At 41.9% G+C, this 14,761-nt stretch overlaps 1 protein-coding gene across 4 annotated transcripts in view; it reads left to right on the forward strand.

The window, feature by feature from the left end:
* The first annotated feature begins 8,146 nt into the window (after positions 1-8,146).
* The window catches only part of casz1 (castor zinc finger 1), a 74,534-nt gene continuing 67,919 nt past the window's right edge, over positions 8,147-14,761 (forward strand). For all 4 annotated transcript variants that reach the window (XM_085442868.1, XM_085442871.1, XM_085442870.1 and 1 more), the window contains exon 1: positions 8,147-8,588. In XM_085442868.1, the coding sequence (XP_085298994.1) occupies positions 8,540-8,588 (49 nt within the window). In that variant the 5' untranslated portion in view covers positions 8,147-8,539. The remainder of the gene's footprint in view (positions 8,589-14,761) is intronic.

A 14,761-nucleotide genomic window follows, 5' to 3' on the forward strand; every position in this document is an offset into this window, starting at 1 on the left:
AGAGGGGATACAGTCACTATTTGGCCACATCTTTTGGTGCATCCCACCTGAGTTATATTGATCAAAACAGAATCATGTGATTGAGTGTGGATGTGGGTCAAAACATAAGTCAAGGTCAGTCAGTAGCACAAAGCATAATCCCGGTCCATTTTTTGTATTCCATCAGGCATCACTGGTATTCCACTGGGAACCTCTGTGCCCTCGGCATATGAAAACTAAAGTCCCCCCCCCAGTTCAATTATATAAACCCGTGAGCTTCAGAATATTGACATATCTCTGTATTCTGAAAATGTCATGGATAACGATCAGGCTGTTCACCAGAAAATGTTTCCACAGAAACCAAGATTTTGAGTCAAGATGTAGAACGTATTGAATTTGCAAACCGGCTGTAAGGTCAGGGATACCTGCCTGCAGGTGTGTTTGATAAGCACGAGAGCTTGTTTCTTCCAAGGCTATTGTTATCGCACATCCTTAGCCTCGCACGGCGTTCGCAAAATAATACATATCTTAGTGTAAACCAGGTGTTTTGCAGAAGCTGTGATAAGTGGGTTGAGTGGTGTGTAGAGGTTACATAACAGATCTAGTTATGCTCAGTGATCACTGTTAATTTCCATTATCACCAGCCCGTTGCACAGAGATAGACTTTATCCACAGATATAACAAATTGTAAAACTTGAGAAATGTATTTCAGTTCATTGGTCAGACAGAGCTGTCTAATTGCTGACTATTGTAAAGAGGACAAGGTTGTTAAGTTTTCTGAATCAATTAGGACTTTTCAAATTTAAAAACTAAAATAAAAAAAACTACACCTGACCACAGAACGTGGTCAACCGCTCGCGCAGAAAACATTTACCGCATGGGAGAAAGTGGCTTATTTCTGTCTTACCTGTTGCACTCCCGTTTGTTAATTTGTGGCGAAGATATGTGGAGAATTTCAAAGGCACAGTTTATCCCAGCGTGGAAGCCCTTTCTATGAGCTGCCCTTGCAAAAAGAATTGGCCTGCTTATTCACATACCTTAACCTGGCTCATTCACAAAAACATATCAACTCCCCTCCAATAAAGTGGACAATGTGGACATTATTTCTCCTGCTTGGCGTTTTGGTTGCTCTGTGTTTACGTGTTTAAAGCCTCAGTTTTGCTGTATGCAGCGACAGCTACAAACAGATCCTTAATTGATCTAATCTGGTTACTGCAAGCTATTTTCAACAGTTCCATTAGAAAACTCCCATCCTCCCCCACTCTTTCTCTCTCCCTTCACCTCCCACACTCTCTACCCCCCATCTGCCCTGACCTACATGGTTGTCACATGGCCCCGGCTCCCTGGCTTGGCATTTTATGGAAAATCTGCAGGAGATAAAGCCACAGGGTTTAAAGTGTTATCCCTGCCTGTCCTTTGAGAAGGGCTAAACACTGAATGAGGTGTTATTGCATCAATGCTGTTGGACACACACAGGCACCAAAGAGGATATCTTCCTCCCTCCTTCCCTCTCTCTCGCTCTCCCCATGTGTGTGTCTCTCCCTCTCTCTCCTCAGTTTGATTGGATTTAGTAGAGTGTCACCACTGTGACTTTGGGGGATTTCTCTTTCCCTGTCACTGTCTTCTGCATGCTTGCTTGGGTTATTTACTTAACTTGTCCAGAAAATGGACTGTGATCTGCAGCTTAACGCCAAAGCTAGGGAGAGACAAGTGCTTCGTGGTAGTTAAGATATGCTTGACAGGCACCTAGACACTCAGTTGACTCTCTGGCTTGCTTACTCCCTCGCTGGTGCTGAGGGCTTAGTTTTGCATTGTGACCGAGTCCCCTTCACACTGTTGTCTGCCTGTAAATTTTCTGCTGCCCTTGCTATTCAGCCAATTACAGCAAAAGAGCTTTAGTGATTTTTTTCCTTCTTCATTTTTTTCCACCCTTCTCCCCTTCTCCTGGTGTTTTTATATATTTATTTTACAAGGGAATGACAAGCATTGCTGAAGGTTAAAAAAATGCTGAATTTCATAGTGCGTATAATGTCATCCTTTTTTATTCTGTAGCCGGACTAATCAATAAAAAACAGCTTCATCTTGTGTGGAACAAACACATACGGCGCAGGTTAATATAACTTCCTGGCCTGCTGCGTTTAAATTTTGAAGCTTTTGTGCTCCTGTCTCACGTTTAAATGAATGAAAGAACAAGGGGCAGCTTAATACAAATTTCAGTTATTTGTAAGCTTGTAAGCTTTCGCTTAATTTAAATATGAAAGATGTCAATATTCATGAATCCCAAAGGTGAAGCACATTCATAAAAATGAGCAGTTTACTTTTTGGAAAAGTGAAGATGCAAACCTTTTGTGTGGGACTTGAATGGAAGAAACTGTTCACCTAAAGTAAGTATTTAGTTAAAGTTTAAGATTGTCAGAGGTTTTTCCCTTTTGCATATATTTTAACCATTTGTTGTCCTCCAAATATTCCTCTGCTGTGTCCCTGGCCGCCAACCTTACTACTCATAGCTATATATTCAGAAAACTGGTTCAGGAATACACACCCTTAAACCTCTCTAAACAATAATGAGGTGTACTGGATTTCAGCGCATACACCATATGTTCCTCTCAGGTAAGGTTTCTAAGTTGTTTAGTTTCTTTGGCACTAGGTCGTGCTGCAAGATAAGATGCGTGTTAAAGGCCTCTGAAAGACTATCAATGCAATGTCAAATGTAATGCGGAGCCACAAAGCAGTTAAAGAATGCATCCAGAGTGCTCTGCCATGTTGCATTCTGGTGCTAAAATGACCAGAGCAAATATCTTCCCAAAATACTGGATAAGATAAGGCAGTCGGCACAGCTTTGCATCACTGTGGTGGTTGGTTGTAGTAACGCTGGAGCTATACTTGACGGGGTGAGTGCAGACTTACAACAGTCCCTCAGTGACCAAAAAAGGAACGCCACATAGGTTTTATTGTTCTATCTCTCATAAAAACAAAACCAGAAGTTACACAAGTGATAATTGTGCATAAAAGAAGTGACACCACAAAATGCGCAGTGTTCCAAAACAAGAGAACAGAAGAATAAAAGAGTCTTTCCACCAGTCTAAAATGAGCCACGCCTAGCAGTGGGAACGGAAAGCAAAACTGCTTAATGTGACAAAATAAAGACAGAAACACTCCAAGGGAAAGTTAGAATTAGGATCCTGAAAGATTTATGCCTCCTTTTTATTTATAATTTGTTTTCTTTTCCTTATTGGAATTGAGTTGCAACTGAATATTTGATGAACACAGCCTAGAAGTAAGGATGTTATGTCAGCAAGGAAACAAAAAGTAAAGAGAAACAACCAAGAAATGTATTTTGCAAAGTTCGCACTTTGGAATAAACTAACATGCCTTTGCTTTCACAAGTGGCTTGTTAATTGACTGGTGGGTGGGGGGAGGTTTGGAGGGGGGGGGGGGGGGAGTTCGCTATCTGCAGGTTGTGCTGAGCCCTAGCGAGGCTAGCTGCGCCTTTCCGTATGCACCGCGCCGAGTGCTGGGTACTCTCCGTGCACAAAACACCATCTGCATTTTGCTGTTAACGCGCCTTCACATCCAAGGGAGGATTAGGAGAAAATCCCCAGGTTTTTTTCAACCAGTTGACAAATATCAGATTTGTCTCTAAAAAATTAGCTCCATCTATATCTCCCACCATATGACACACAAAAAAGATTATCTGTAATACCCAGCCAGCTTGGGTGGGGAAAAAGCAGATTAAAGTTTCAGTTTGGTCATATTTACGCAGCCTCTTCAAGTGCGAGACTGTCTGCAATCCACAGTCGACAGACCTCTTCGCAAAGAGTCCTCCCCTCGTGTGTACACCCACCCCCAAGCTTTACCTTCCAGAAACAAGATGTCTGCCTTGAAACAATTAGACATCATACTTAAATAATTCATCATTTCCCAGTGACTCTTTCTCTTCTACGTGTCCTTTAAACAGAGAGAGTGAGCTGCCAAAAGGGCTAAAGTGAATAACAGCAGCAGGTGCCTTTTCAGATGGAGCTTTGTAGTCTGCAGTGGGTGCTGAGCTGTTATTTTAGTGGCCCACTGGTGAGGAGCAGGGGAGGGCTGGGAAATGGACCTGCTAGCTGACCCCCAGACCCCAGAGCTGTCCTGTTAGCACTCCCCCCTCCGCTCCACGTTACCAGGAGTAACTCCTGGCTTAAGTTGTTTTTAAAATCTAACAACGCAACATGCAGCTGTGTTTACCTGTGAAGTTTAAGAACCTCGCTTCCTAAAAATAAACTCCTTTGACCCTCAAGGAGGTCGTTTGTGTCTGCAGTGACAGATTGTAAGGCTGGGCGTGCATGATTATAACACATCAGCATGCATCAGAGGGATTTAAACATACGAGTAAGATGCTCCTCTTTAAGCCTCCACTAAGTCAGTGTGTTCTTCCTGACCATTTCATTATCAAATACATAATCATCATCTGCCGAGGACAGAACCGAAGGCCTAAGGCCCTACCTGGTGTCCTGGATGTTGACTTCCTTGCTTCCGCTCAAGACCACTGCCCCACCCAGAAGTTGCTTTATGAACACAGGAGCCCCATAAATGAAATTAAGGTGTCAATTAGTCAATTACAGCATAATAACTCTGAGGGCAGACATTTAGAGACAAAGAGAACCTCAGCTAAGTTCATTTCCTCCAGCCCAGGAGCCTAGCGTTTGGCACACGTCACTCCCCACCCAGACTCGCTGAATAAGGGCCCCAGTGCTCTCCCTAATGTTATTTTCCCCTGGATATCTTTTTTGATCAACAATTTCCTTTCATGGGTTTGTTTTTCAGATGCAGGGGATGCACTTTTTCTCTCCCCAATTTGGCTAGGGAGAATTTTATAATTTAGTAATTAAAATCTTTGTTAGGCTTTAGAAATTGCAACTAATTGAATTTAATGGGAAGATGAATTTCAATTTTATTTGATTAGCAAGACCCCTGGCATAGGTATTTATGGAAAAAACTCTACAAAAATATGCTGTGTGGGCTAAGATGGCATAATAGAATTACAGATAATCGGATTTCACTGTCATGAATTTCACTCTAATTTCACTATAATTTTCCATTAGATAGCTGGTTTACAAATATTTGCTCATCTGCGATGGGAAAGGCTATCTGTCTAAAATGATTACCGAGCGAGCCTTCAGAAATATGTCCCTTTTTTTTCTCCTCCCTTTTAAAACCAGATTGCGAGGGATCAAAATTAGGAAGATTGCATTATGGATGTCTGCATCCGGGAGAGCAATGGGGGAGATATGATGATTACGGCCGGGGGATGAAAGCAGTGTCAAGAAAAATGTATGACTGAAAAACATAGGCCTATTCTATCTACCGAATCTCTGCTCTCAACACAGTGCCGCCAAGCAACATGCTATATCGTGATTCATGTAATATCAGCGCCCCAAATATACCTTCTACTTTATACACGTTAATTGCTTTCAAGTATGTACCTTTAATGAGATTTTCATTGCGCTTTTCCTAGCGTATGTATGTCAACGCATATACAGCTACACAGCAATTATGAAAATCAAATGAGTTTCGAAGGAATCATCGTCATGAGTCATGCAAATGATGATCATCAAAATGTGGTGTGTTGCGATCATCGCTGTTGTGGCTGCATCTGCGTGTAAGTTTAATATTCCGCTCCTTCTCCGCTTAAAAAATAAATATATAATGCAATATAAACAGACGTGAGAGGGAATAATATTCCACATCATAGACAACCTCGAGGAACACTGAGGTGAACTCTTGTTGAAAAGCCTCTGCTTCAGAATTAAGCTTTTACACGTTCAATTTCCTGCCAATTTTCAACAACATGACAGTGAGTATCAGGAATAAACTTGCTTCATTGTCTGCTGAAAAACAAACCGTTTTTAATTTGTTGTGTTCAAACTTTAAGACGCAGAGTCGGAGAGGTTCACGCCGGACTGTTGCTCCTTCTGTCTCTCACACCCCCACCTGTGCACTCCACCCGTCATGACAGACCCCAATACCCCACGCCGGCTCACACCCACTCCAGCCTATTCGCTCAGTCACTTTTTTGCCCCCCGAATTGCCAGAGACAGCAAGAGGGGTTCAAAAACACAATCTGACTTTCGGCAAAGGTCAGATTTCTCACTCGGCATGTCTCTGGGCTTTGGGCACAAAAGCCGCTGAATTCACATCTTTCAACTGGGCAATAGCTTTTGTCCTGGGGAATGGAGGACTCGGAGTGGGCCCTGCACCAGACCAGCCCCTCCTGGAGCGCACGGTCAGGGGCAGCCAAACGTCTGGCCCCAGCGGCCCTTTGACTGATGTACCCCTACCATGTCACATGCATAGGAGCGCGCGCACACACGCTCACACGCATACACACTCCACCTTGCCCTCAACATTCTCCCGCATGCACCATACAATACCCTCACGCCACATCAAACGAAAAGCCCCACAGCTCCTTTTGAAAAGTAATGGTTTCGCCCCAAAAGATGGCAGCTCGAGGGTCCAGAAGGCTGTAATGCATGGACGACAGACCCTGCCTCCTGTGGACATTGTTACATGAATAGAATTCACCCTGCACTCGCCCCCTTGATATCAAGTTTTTGAGATACTGTGGAAGTTTTTATTGTTATGCTCCACCTATGTGAGACAAAAAGCATCACAGCATTAGAGCCAGGCAGATGTTCTCACCACTTCAAAAATTTCTACCACATCAGTGGCATGCGATCATTTTTAGTAACTATTATATTTTCAGGTTTCAATCTAGCAATTCACACGGGCCACAAATCCATTAACAACATATATATTTATTTATTTGTACGGAGACTGACACAAAAGATTTTTATCCAGCAACAGAACAAAAGAGCGGTCGCCAAGTCAGGTCGTGCACAACAAAAACAATTCGATTTCATTAGATCCCGGGCTAATAAAAGTAGTATTTACAGTACAAAGTTAAATCGAGGGTGGAACCTTTTGATAGAAACTCTTTTAAGGTCATTTTCCTTTATGTGGGTTAGGAAGGAGGAGACAAAGCCTTATTTTTTTCCATTATTAGCCAGGATGAGTCATCATAATTTCAGAATCAACCAAAACCAGTTTTATGTACATACTTCAGACTAACAGCACTCAGGAACTGAAGCCCGACCTATGTATTATTGTATTATGGTCCAAAGCCATAAAGTTATTCATTTCCTCTTTTCTGTGTCCAGTAAATGCTAGTTATACAACACCTTTATTCAGAGTAAACCTGCCGTGGAAAACAGGAATATCCAGTTACCTTTGAAAGTTGAGACTTTCTTGTTATTTTGTGTCGCTCTGTAAATTCCACATTCTTGACACACCACCATGTTTACAGTATATGGGCATTATGTACAAATGGTCCCGAGGCGCTTTGCATGCTGCTGCGGAAGAAACTGCCAGGCAAATAAAGGGTTTGTCTTATAAAGTATTCATTGTCACCTGGTAACGGCCGTCGTTTATCATTTCACCTGAAATTACAATGAAAACTGATAGCTTATCAGAGGGAGGGAAGGAGAACCAGAGCGCTCTGAGTGAGAGACAGAGAGAGAAGCAAAGAAAGTATACCATGCAGGGCTGAAATGGAGAGGATTGCTATATTGTGAGGGAGGGAAAGAGTTATTCGCTTTAAGCTAAAGGGCTGGAAAATGTATTTTGTGAAATCTTTTTCTAAGCTTAACGCTTCTGTGATAGACATGAGGACAAGCATATTTACCAAATAGTAATGTGCCTGGCTTTATCCTGCCCTTTGACTATGTACACATCAAACATACAGTCTATGATTTAATAAGTGAGGACAAAATTGTGGAAATATTCTTCCACTTACTGTAGTTGTACTTTATATATAGAACGCTAATTAAATATGTGTTTAAAAGCAGCTTTTACATGTAGTCACACTGCATTGGATTTAAATAATTAGCCTCAAAGTATAATATGTTTTAATAAACGTATACTCTTATTCTCTAGAAAGCCCTTTTTCTTTTTCTTTTTTTTTAAGTGTTGTGTGCCCCCCCTTCGCTCATTTGAATAGAGGCAGTGGAGGCTCCACCCAAGAGAGTTGAAAGGCTAGAAGACCACAAAGATGGAAAGGCCAGCCCACTGAGGGAGGGAGAAAAAAAACTGCTCCGGTTCCTCTGCCATAATTTCCTATCAGCCTATTCAGACAACATCACCAACAGCTTTGTCTGTGTGTGTGTGTGTGTACGGGAGCAAAGCAAGAGAGGGAGGCAGCGCACGAGAGGCAGAGAGAGAGCGCCACAGAGAGAGAGAGACAGAGCAGGGAAGGGGGAGGCTCCATATTCTTTCACCTAACCCCCCCATCACCGTCAAACCACAGGAAGGAGGGGCCAGACCCTAAGCTGCCAATCAAATCCGCTCGTGGCAGCCGGCATTATCTCAGCAACAAACTATTGACAGATTACATGTCAAGGAGTTTAGTGCTTGATTGAAGGAAGCCTCTTTTTTTTTTTTTTAATCTAGTTACTTTTCCGCTGTATTCCCCCCCTCCAACAACCAACATTCGAATGACTTTCTAACAGAGTTGAGTAATATTATGAAAGTTACATGTCTGAGAGGATTTAACTTCGACTTCCCTGAATATGGTGAGTACTCTTCTTCTTTTCTGTCTTTGTCAGATGTGTTTTATTAGCTGACAGTTTAAGGTGTGCCTTTATCTCTGACTAAATATACAGAGAGGGGAAGTTGTTCATGATTAAACTATGTGCCAGCTCGTACGTATACCCAAGTGTTGCGACACCATTATTTATAGCTCTTTGACAGTGCCCAAAGGTGACTGCAGTATCAAATATGATTGCCTGTTTCCTCAGCACACGCTTCATGACACTGTGTTACATTCAGTACACATGTGAGGAAAGTTCACACAGCAAGTTTCATTTTCTCTTGACAGAGTACGTCTCTCTTCTAGAGAGCGGCACAACTCCCTGTCAGCCTGTTTTTGTTTCTTCTTCTCTTGCTTATTAGTTCTTTCTTTCAGCTATACTTTTTTTTCTTATTTTGATAAGTCACAGTTTGAGTCTAGAAATAAAGATATTGGTTTGGCACACACGCAGGAGCTGGCAATGCCATTAGGGTAACCTGAATGGCCTAAGGGTTTGTTGCTAAGGGGACAAAGCAAACAAACTGTTGTGTTGCTTATGTTTTCCACATGTAAAGGGAACAGCAGCAGTGTTAACACCTTGCCAGGTACTTCTAAATAGTGTACATACAGTGCACAGGCTATTTTCATGCATTAAACAGATAAATTAAAAGCATTAGAGGTGAGGTAAAACTGTAACCAAACGATCCATTCGTTTGAGTGCTTTCATACGATGATTCTGATTCATTTCCCTTTCTATACACACACACACACCTGTGAGGCAGGTTTTTTTTATAAAAACCTGTAGCTGCCAGGTTAACATCAGTGATTCTGTGCGTACTTTTAGAAAGATAAACTTGTTGTGTTGTAACTGGATTATACGTGTAAGCGTCACTCTCCTCACCACTTATAAGACGGGTTTTTTTTAGTGGGATTTAAAAGAAGTCACATTTTATGGTCACATTTAGTTCTTTCTGTTTTGCGCGTGCAGTGTGTTCTCGTGTGTTTTCCATTCGCTTGCACACCAAGTGGTGTCTTCCTTTCATTGTGTGTGTGTGTGTGTGTGTGTGTGTGTGTGTGTGTGTGTGTGTGTGTGTAATAATACTCTCAGTATATTTCATTATTACCACATATACATGTTACTGCTCGGTAACTGTACATCAAGTTCTTTTAGACTTAATCGGTCCTCTTTGATCAGTCTTATCGACCCTATTTTTAAAATGCCTTATTTTAAACTCACACGGTGTGAAAATATTTAGCAGACGTTGTGGTATTTTTTTTTTGAGTAGGGTATTTTTAAACTGATGTCAGTGTTGTAAATTACAGAAAGGTTACCGTGAAAATATATTTATTCTTTTTTTGGTCTTTTTTAAAATATTCCCTGAAAAAAAAAAACTACGCAAGTCATATTTCGAGCGAGCTTTGCACGAGGCTGTTATTTTTAATATGTTTGTCAGTTATGTCTGTTTTTATTTTCATCCTGTTCTTTTTTTTTTCTTTTCTCCTTTTTCACGGCGCTGCGTTGCACTTCAGACACTTTTGGCACGACATCGGCTTTGACTTGTGCATCGCAGGATTAATGTAAATTAAAGATGTTTTTTGCCTTATCAAATAAAACGCTGACAGACTGTATAGTAGACCACTGTGACCACAGGGTTTCACAAACACTCAGGAGAGGCAGACAGGAGAGAGCTCGGTTATTATGTCTGGTTATTTAAGGTGTCCTGCATTATCGTTGGAAATAACAACAAACAAGTTCAACTGTTATTGTGACACACCCTAATTTCAAACTTTTCGTCAGCTTGGAAAATGTTTTTCTCCCCTCTTATGAGTCATAATGTTGATTGCCTTCTCCCTCACTGAGTCGTCTCATTAACCCTTTGTGGCCCTCTCCATCGTTTACGGCCCTCCACAAAACTAGGATGAAATGAGGGGAGAAAAAAACAAGCCCAGGTCTGAAGGCCCTCAATAACCTTTTATCACAATTTAGCAATAACCCGAATCAATTTGATGTCTTAAGCAATAAAATATGCTGTTGCACTCCTATTTCTGCAGCTCCTTGGATGACAGTAAATTTACATTTTTTAATTAAACTAGCTGGAATTTTTATTAGGGGGCCGGGCTATGCTAATGGAAATGTTGTGTACAGCAGATTAACAGAGTTTTGAAATAAATTTAACAGGGAGACGTTTGGAGGGAAAAAACGCGAGTCATTGTCTTTAACCTCTTTCGTGCCGATTTCTCCTGGGGGATCCTTGTATTCTAAGGAGCCTTGTCAGGGAAGAGTGCTTCTCAGCAACGAGGTGATTAGTATCGCCTTGTCAACCGAGGAAAAACACTCGCATTCTGCACATTTATTTATTTAATAAATGTTTAAAATTATACCAAAATGTGAGATTTTTCTTATTGTTCACTTATGTTATTTGAATGTAATGAGACCTCACTCTCTGCTACTGAATTTAGAAATAGATGTGTGTTGTTTAGGGTTTTTTTTAAACGGCATCTGTTTTGTTTTCTTCTCAGTGTTAAAAATGAAGATATTTTATTTTAGCATTTTACTGTTTATTTAAAAAAAACTTTAAAACAACAAACCCCTTTTATTTTTCCTTACCCTTTAATTCTTTTTAGATCTTCAAATTCATTTTCTCTATTTTACAAAGTGTCACATGCAGTAGTTAATGGCAGCGTATAGTGTTTGTGTAGTTTTATGGTCCGCTCTCGGTATTTGATTGATGTTATGCGAGGCTGTGTGCGTTATCCCTGGTTTTAGCAGAGTGGCAGGGGTAGAGAAGGGGGGACACAGACAGCAGACAAGGGCAGGGAAGTGTGTGTGTGTGTGAGTGTGTGTGTGCACGTGCACGCTGGTGTGTGTGTGTGTGTGTGTGAGTGTGTGTGTGTGTGTAAGGGTGGGGGGGTGAAGAAAAAGAGAGGGACAGCTGAGTCCTGATTGAGCCTGTGCCCAGTCACCAGACACAAACCACCCAACACCATAATTACCTTAACCCCCATCTTTTAATACACAAATCACACCAACTGGCCTTTTTTTTTTTTTTTTTTTTCTTTTTGCCTTCACCGACAGGAAGAGGAAACATCAGAGATCAAATGATCAAATAAACTCCAGATGCACGTGGGCTGCTATGCATCTTGCCGCAGTAGCCAAAGTGTTCAGGGCTACTTGATATGGGCCAGGAGTAAGGCAAGTGGCATCACCACCCCCTTTCTTCACTCCTGTGCACTCATGCAGTGGCCAGCACCTAATTAAAACCTCAAAGCTCCCCGTCACCAATCTGGAGTAATGGCCTAATTAATACTTGGTGAAGAAATATTCCAGAATGATAAACAGGTTGCACCTTGGGTCTTCATTGCCTTTATTATCTAAAACATAACTTGCTAAGTTTTTATTGTCACGGATATTGCGTGTTTGTGAAGCTGCTGTACTCAGAATAGGAGTAGTGGAAATCCTGAAATATCCTTCGTAATTATGTTCCCTCAAAATGGAAGGCAGTCACTTATAAATTATACTGTAAATTAGAAAAGCACATAAAAGAAAAAAAAATAGTTTTTAATATTTCCCCCCCTCACACACATTTTTATCATCATAACCAGGAGAAAATAAATCTTTTTTCTTTTTTTTTTTTATCTCTCAGCTGAATGTGCCGTGTCATGTATTCTGGTGCGCAGCAGATTCAGGAGAGATGCATCCAGTAACTTTTTCCCCCCCCCTAATCTTACATATGAAATTATAATTTCATGCAAAGCGAGGGAGTAGAATAATCTCTGCTTGTTGATATGCTATATAAGAGGGGAAAACGGGGAAAATGAAGAGGTAATTAGCAGAGTGCAAGACTTTGGCGCATTTGTCTGAAAGCATGGTCTCCACTGGCCATGAATGAATTTGCATGCTTCGCTTATCGGGGCGCACTTATTAGGCCAGCTGAAAGAGAGATTAAGCCGGCACAAAATGTGGTGACTAATCCCTTTAAATGTGGCAGGGGGTCTTTAAGGTGTGAAGCAGGCCGTACGTAGGTTAGTGGGCATGGAATGTGGCGGACCGCAACTTCCAGCTGAATGTGTGTGAAAGCAGTCAGCAAACGTGGGGTTAACTATCTAATGACAAGGACAGTGATTGACATGGGTAATAGATTAATTGTCTATCTCCTCACCCTCTTATCTCTGGTATACATACAGCAGGTGGGGTCAGACTGGTTTGAGATAGTAAAAGAAATACTTTGCATAGGCCAGTATCAATTGTTTTCCTTTACATATATATATATATTTACCACTGAGTAAAATTGTTGGCAAGTTTAGTCAGTCATACATGTACGGAAAAGCAAAGCATATAGAGAATAGTGGGTGCTGAAACAAATTGGTCTTCACACCTTGCTGCTGCTTTTTAGTGTTGAGTTTATCTCTCAGTTCTCTCAGTTTCAGTTTTCTGTCACCTTTCTCTTGACAGGAATTCTGGGCCTGCCGGGATATCTCTGATTTTATTTTTGATTGGAGGAAAAGAAAAGAAAAAAACAAACAAAACAGGAACAAACATTGAACCTTTTTTTTTTCCCGTCACCTTCACTGCGAGCAACAAAATGTTTGCTCTGCCGGGTTACACAGCCAATACTCCTGTCCTCAACCATAATTGACTGCAAACAGAAGCGTAGTGACGTTTAAACACTGCCCTGCTCTGTCTTTTGTGTCACCGACGCATCTTCCGCACGGTCCCCAACCCGGCACCCCTCGAATCCAGCTCCCCTTCTGCTGCGCGCGTGTGTTTTCATGTGACATTCTATTCACTTGGGTCAGTAGCAAGCAGCACCAGCAATAATTACTGTCTGTACATGATAAATCTGAAGCCCAGCTGTTCATTTCTGTCACAACAGAAAGAGAGGGGGAAGGAGAGGGGGAGAGGAGTTCAGGAGTATGCAGTTTGCCGGATTTCTTTCTTTCTTTTTCTTTTTTTTTTGCTGGGTAACTTGATAGGATTACATGATTCTAGAGTCCACACCTGTTAAGAGGCTGTTAGCAGAACAGTTGGCAGTCCCGTAGTCACAGCTTAGCCTTTTTTCTGTCCATTCTGTATCGCCTTCAGGGGATTTCACCCTGCATGTATGACGAGAGTGTGTTTCTCCAGGCTCCTGCCTCGGGGAGGAGCGAAGAGGGGAGAGCGCTCCTTGTGACACGCGAGCGGTGTATGTTTGATGTTAGAGTGCGTATCCTACGTTTGTGTGTGTTTGTGTGTGTGGTGCGCGCGCGCACGTGTGCGAGACCGGGTCGGCTGACATCTCTTTTTTCCCCTCCCTCTCCGGAGAGATGTTGCCTGCCAGCAGTCGTGCTTCCCTCTCCCAACCTCAGTCGCACCGGAGCCACCCGGGCAACAATGTATATACAAGTAACACGACAGCAAACAAAGAAAAAAATTCTTTTTGGTTTGTTTCTCACAAGGGTGTTGGCAGAGTCGCAAAATGCCCAAATACAGGTTAAACCAGACAATTTAAATGATGAAGGGTTAGGTTGAGACGTTTTGTACATATTTTAGGAGTGCCAAAGCCGTGCTGTCAATTAGAAATAGTTTTGGAAGGAGTGGAGAAATGAGTAATGCATAAAAATTGTTGCCTGTTTTCGCTTGTTCGGTTATTATTAAAGTGGGGAAACTGTCCGAAGCAGCACGCTCACGTATAGGGAATACAGTCAGAGGGAGAATTGTTGACAGTCATCAGACTTAGAAAATGACATTACAGTAGGGTGTTTGGTGCTTTGGTGCAACGTGTCTCACTGCCTTATTTGGCATTCAGCAGCTACCCAGCTCTTGGGCTTCGTCACTTTCTGTGGGCCCTCAGCACCTGTTCCCCCTATTGTACCGGAATTTTCTATATTTGGCCAGAAACTGGACTCTCTCAATTTGTGTGTAGATCACTGTCAGTCTGAGAGCAATAAACTCCATAATCTTCAAGGTTGTTTTCTTGTTTTCTTCTGCCGTTTCTCAGTTTTGCTTTGCTTTGTTTTTTTCAGACGACAATAGAAGAAAACATCATTCAACTCGGGAGGACTGCGAAGCGTTTCTCACCAGGGCTTTTAAATGTCATGCTGTCCCCTTGCATGTTATTGACACGTTGCGCTGCCAAAAGTGCAAATTATCTAGCCTCTCGAGCGCAGGAGAAATAAAAAAAGAGCAAAGTTAATAGA

This window comes from Copadichromis virginalis, linkage group LG20, assembly GCF_057382275.1.
Source record: "Copadichromis virginalis isolate Kocher_CV1m ecotype Utaka linkage group LG20, C_Virginalis_male_GT1.1, whole genome shotgun sequence".
Lineage (NCBI taxonomy): Eukaryota > Metazoa > Chordata > Actinopteri > Cichliformes > Cichlidae > Copadichromis > Copadichromis virginalis.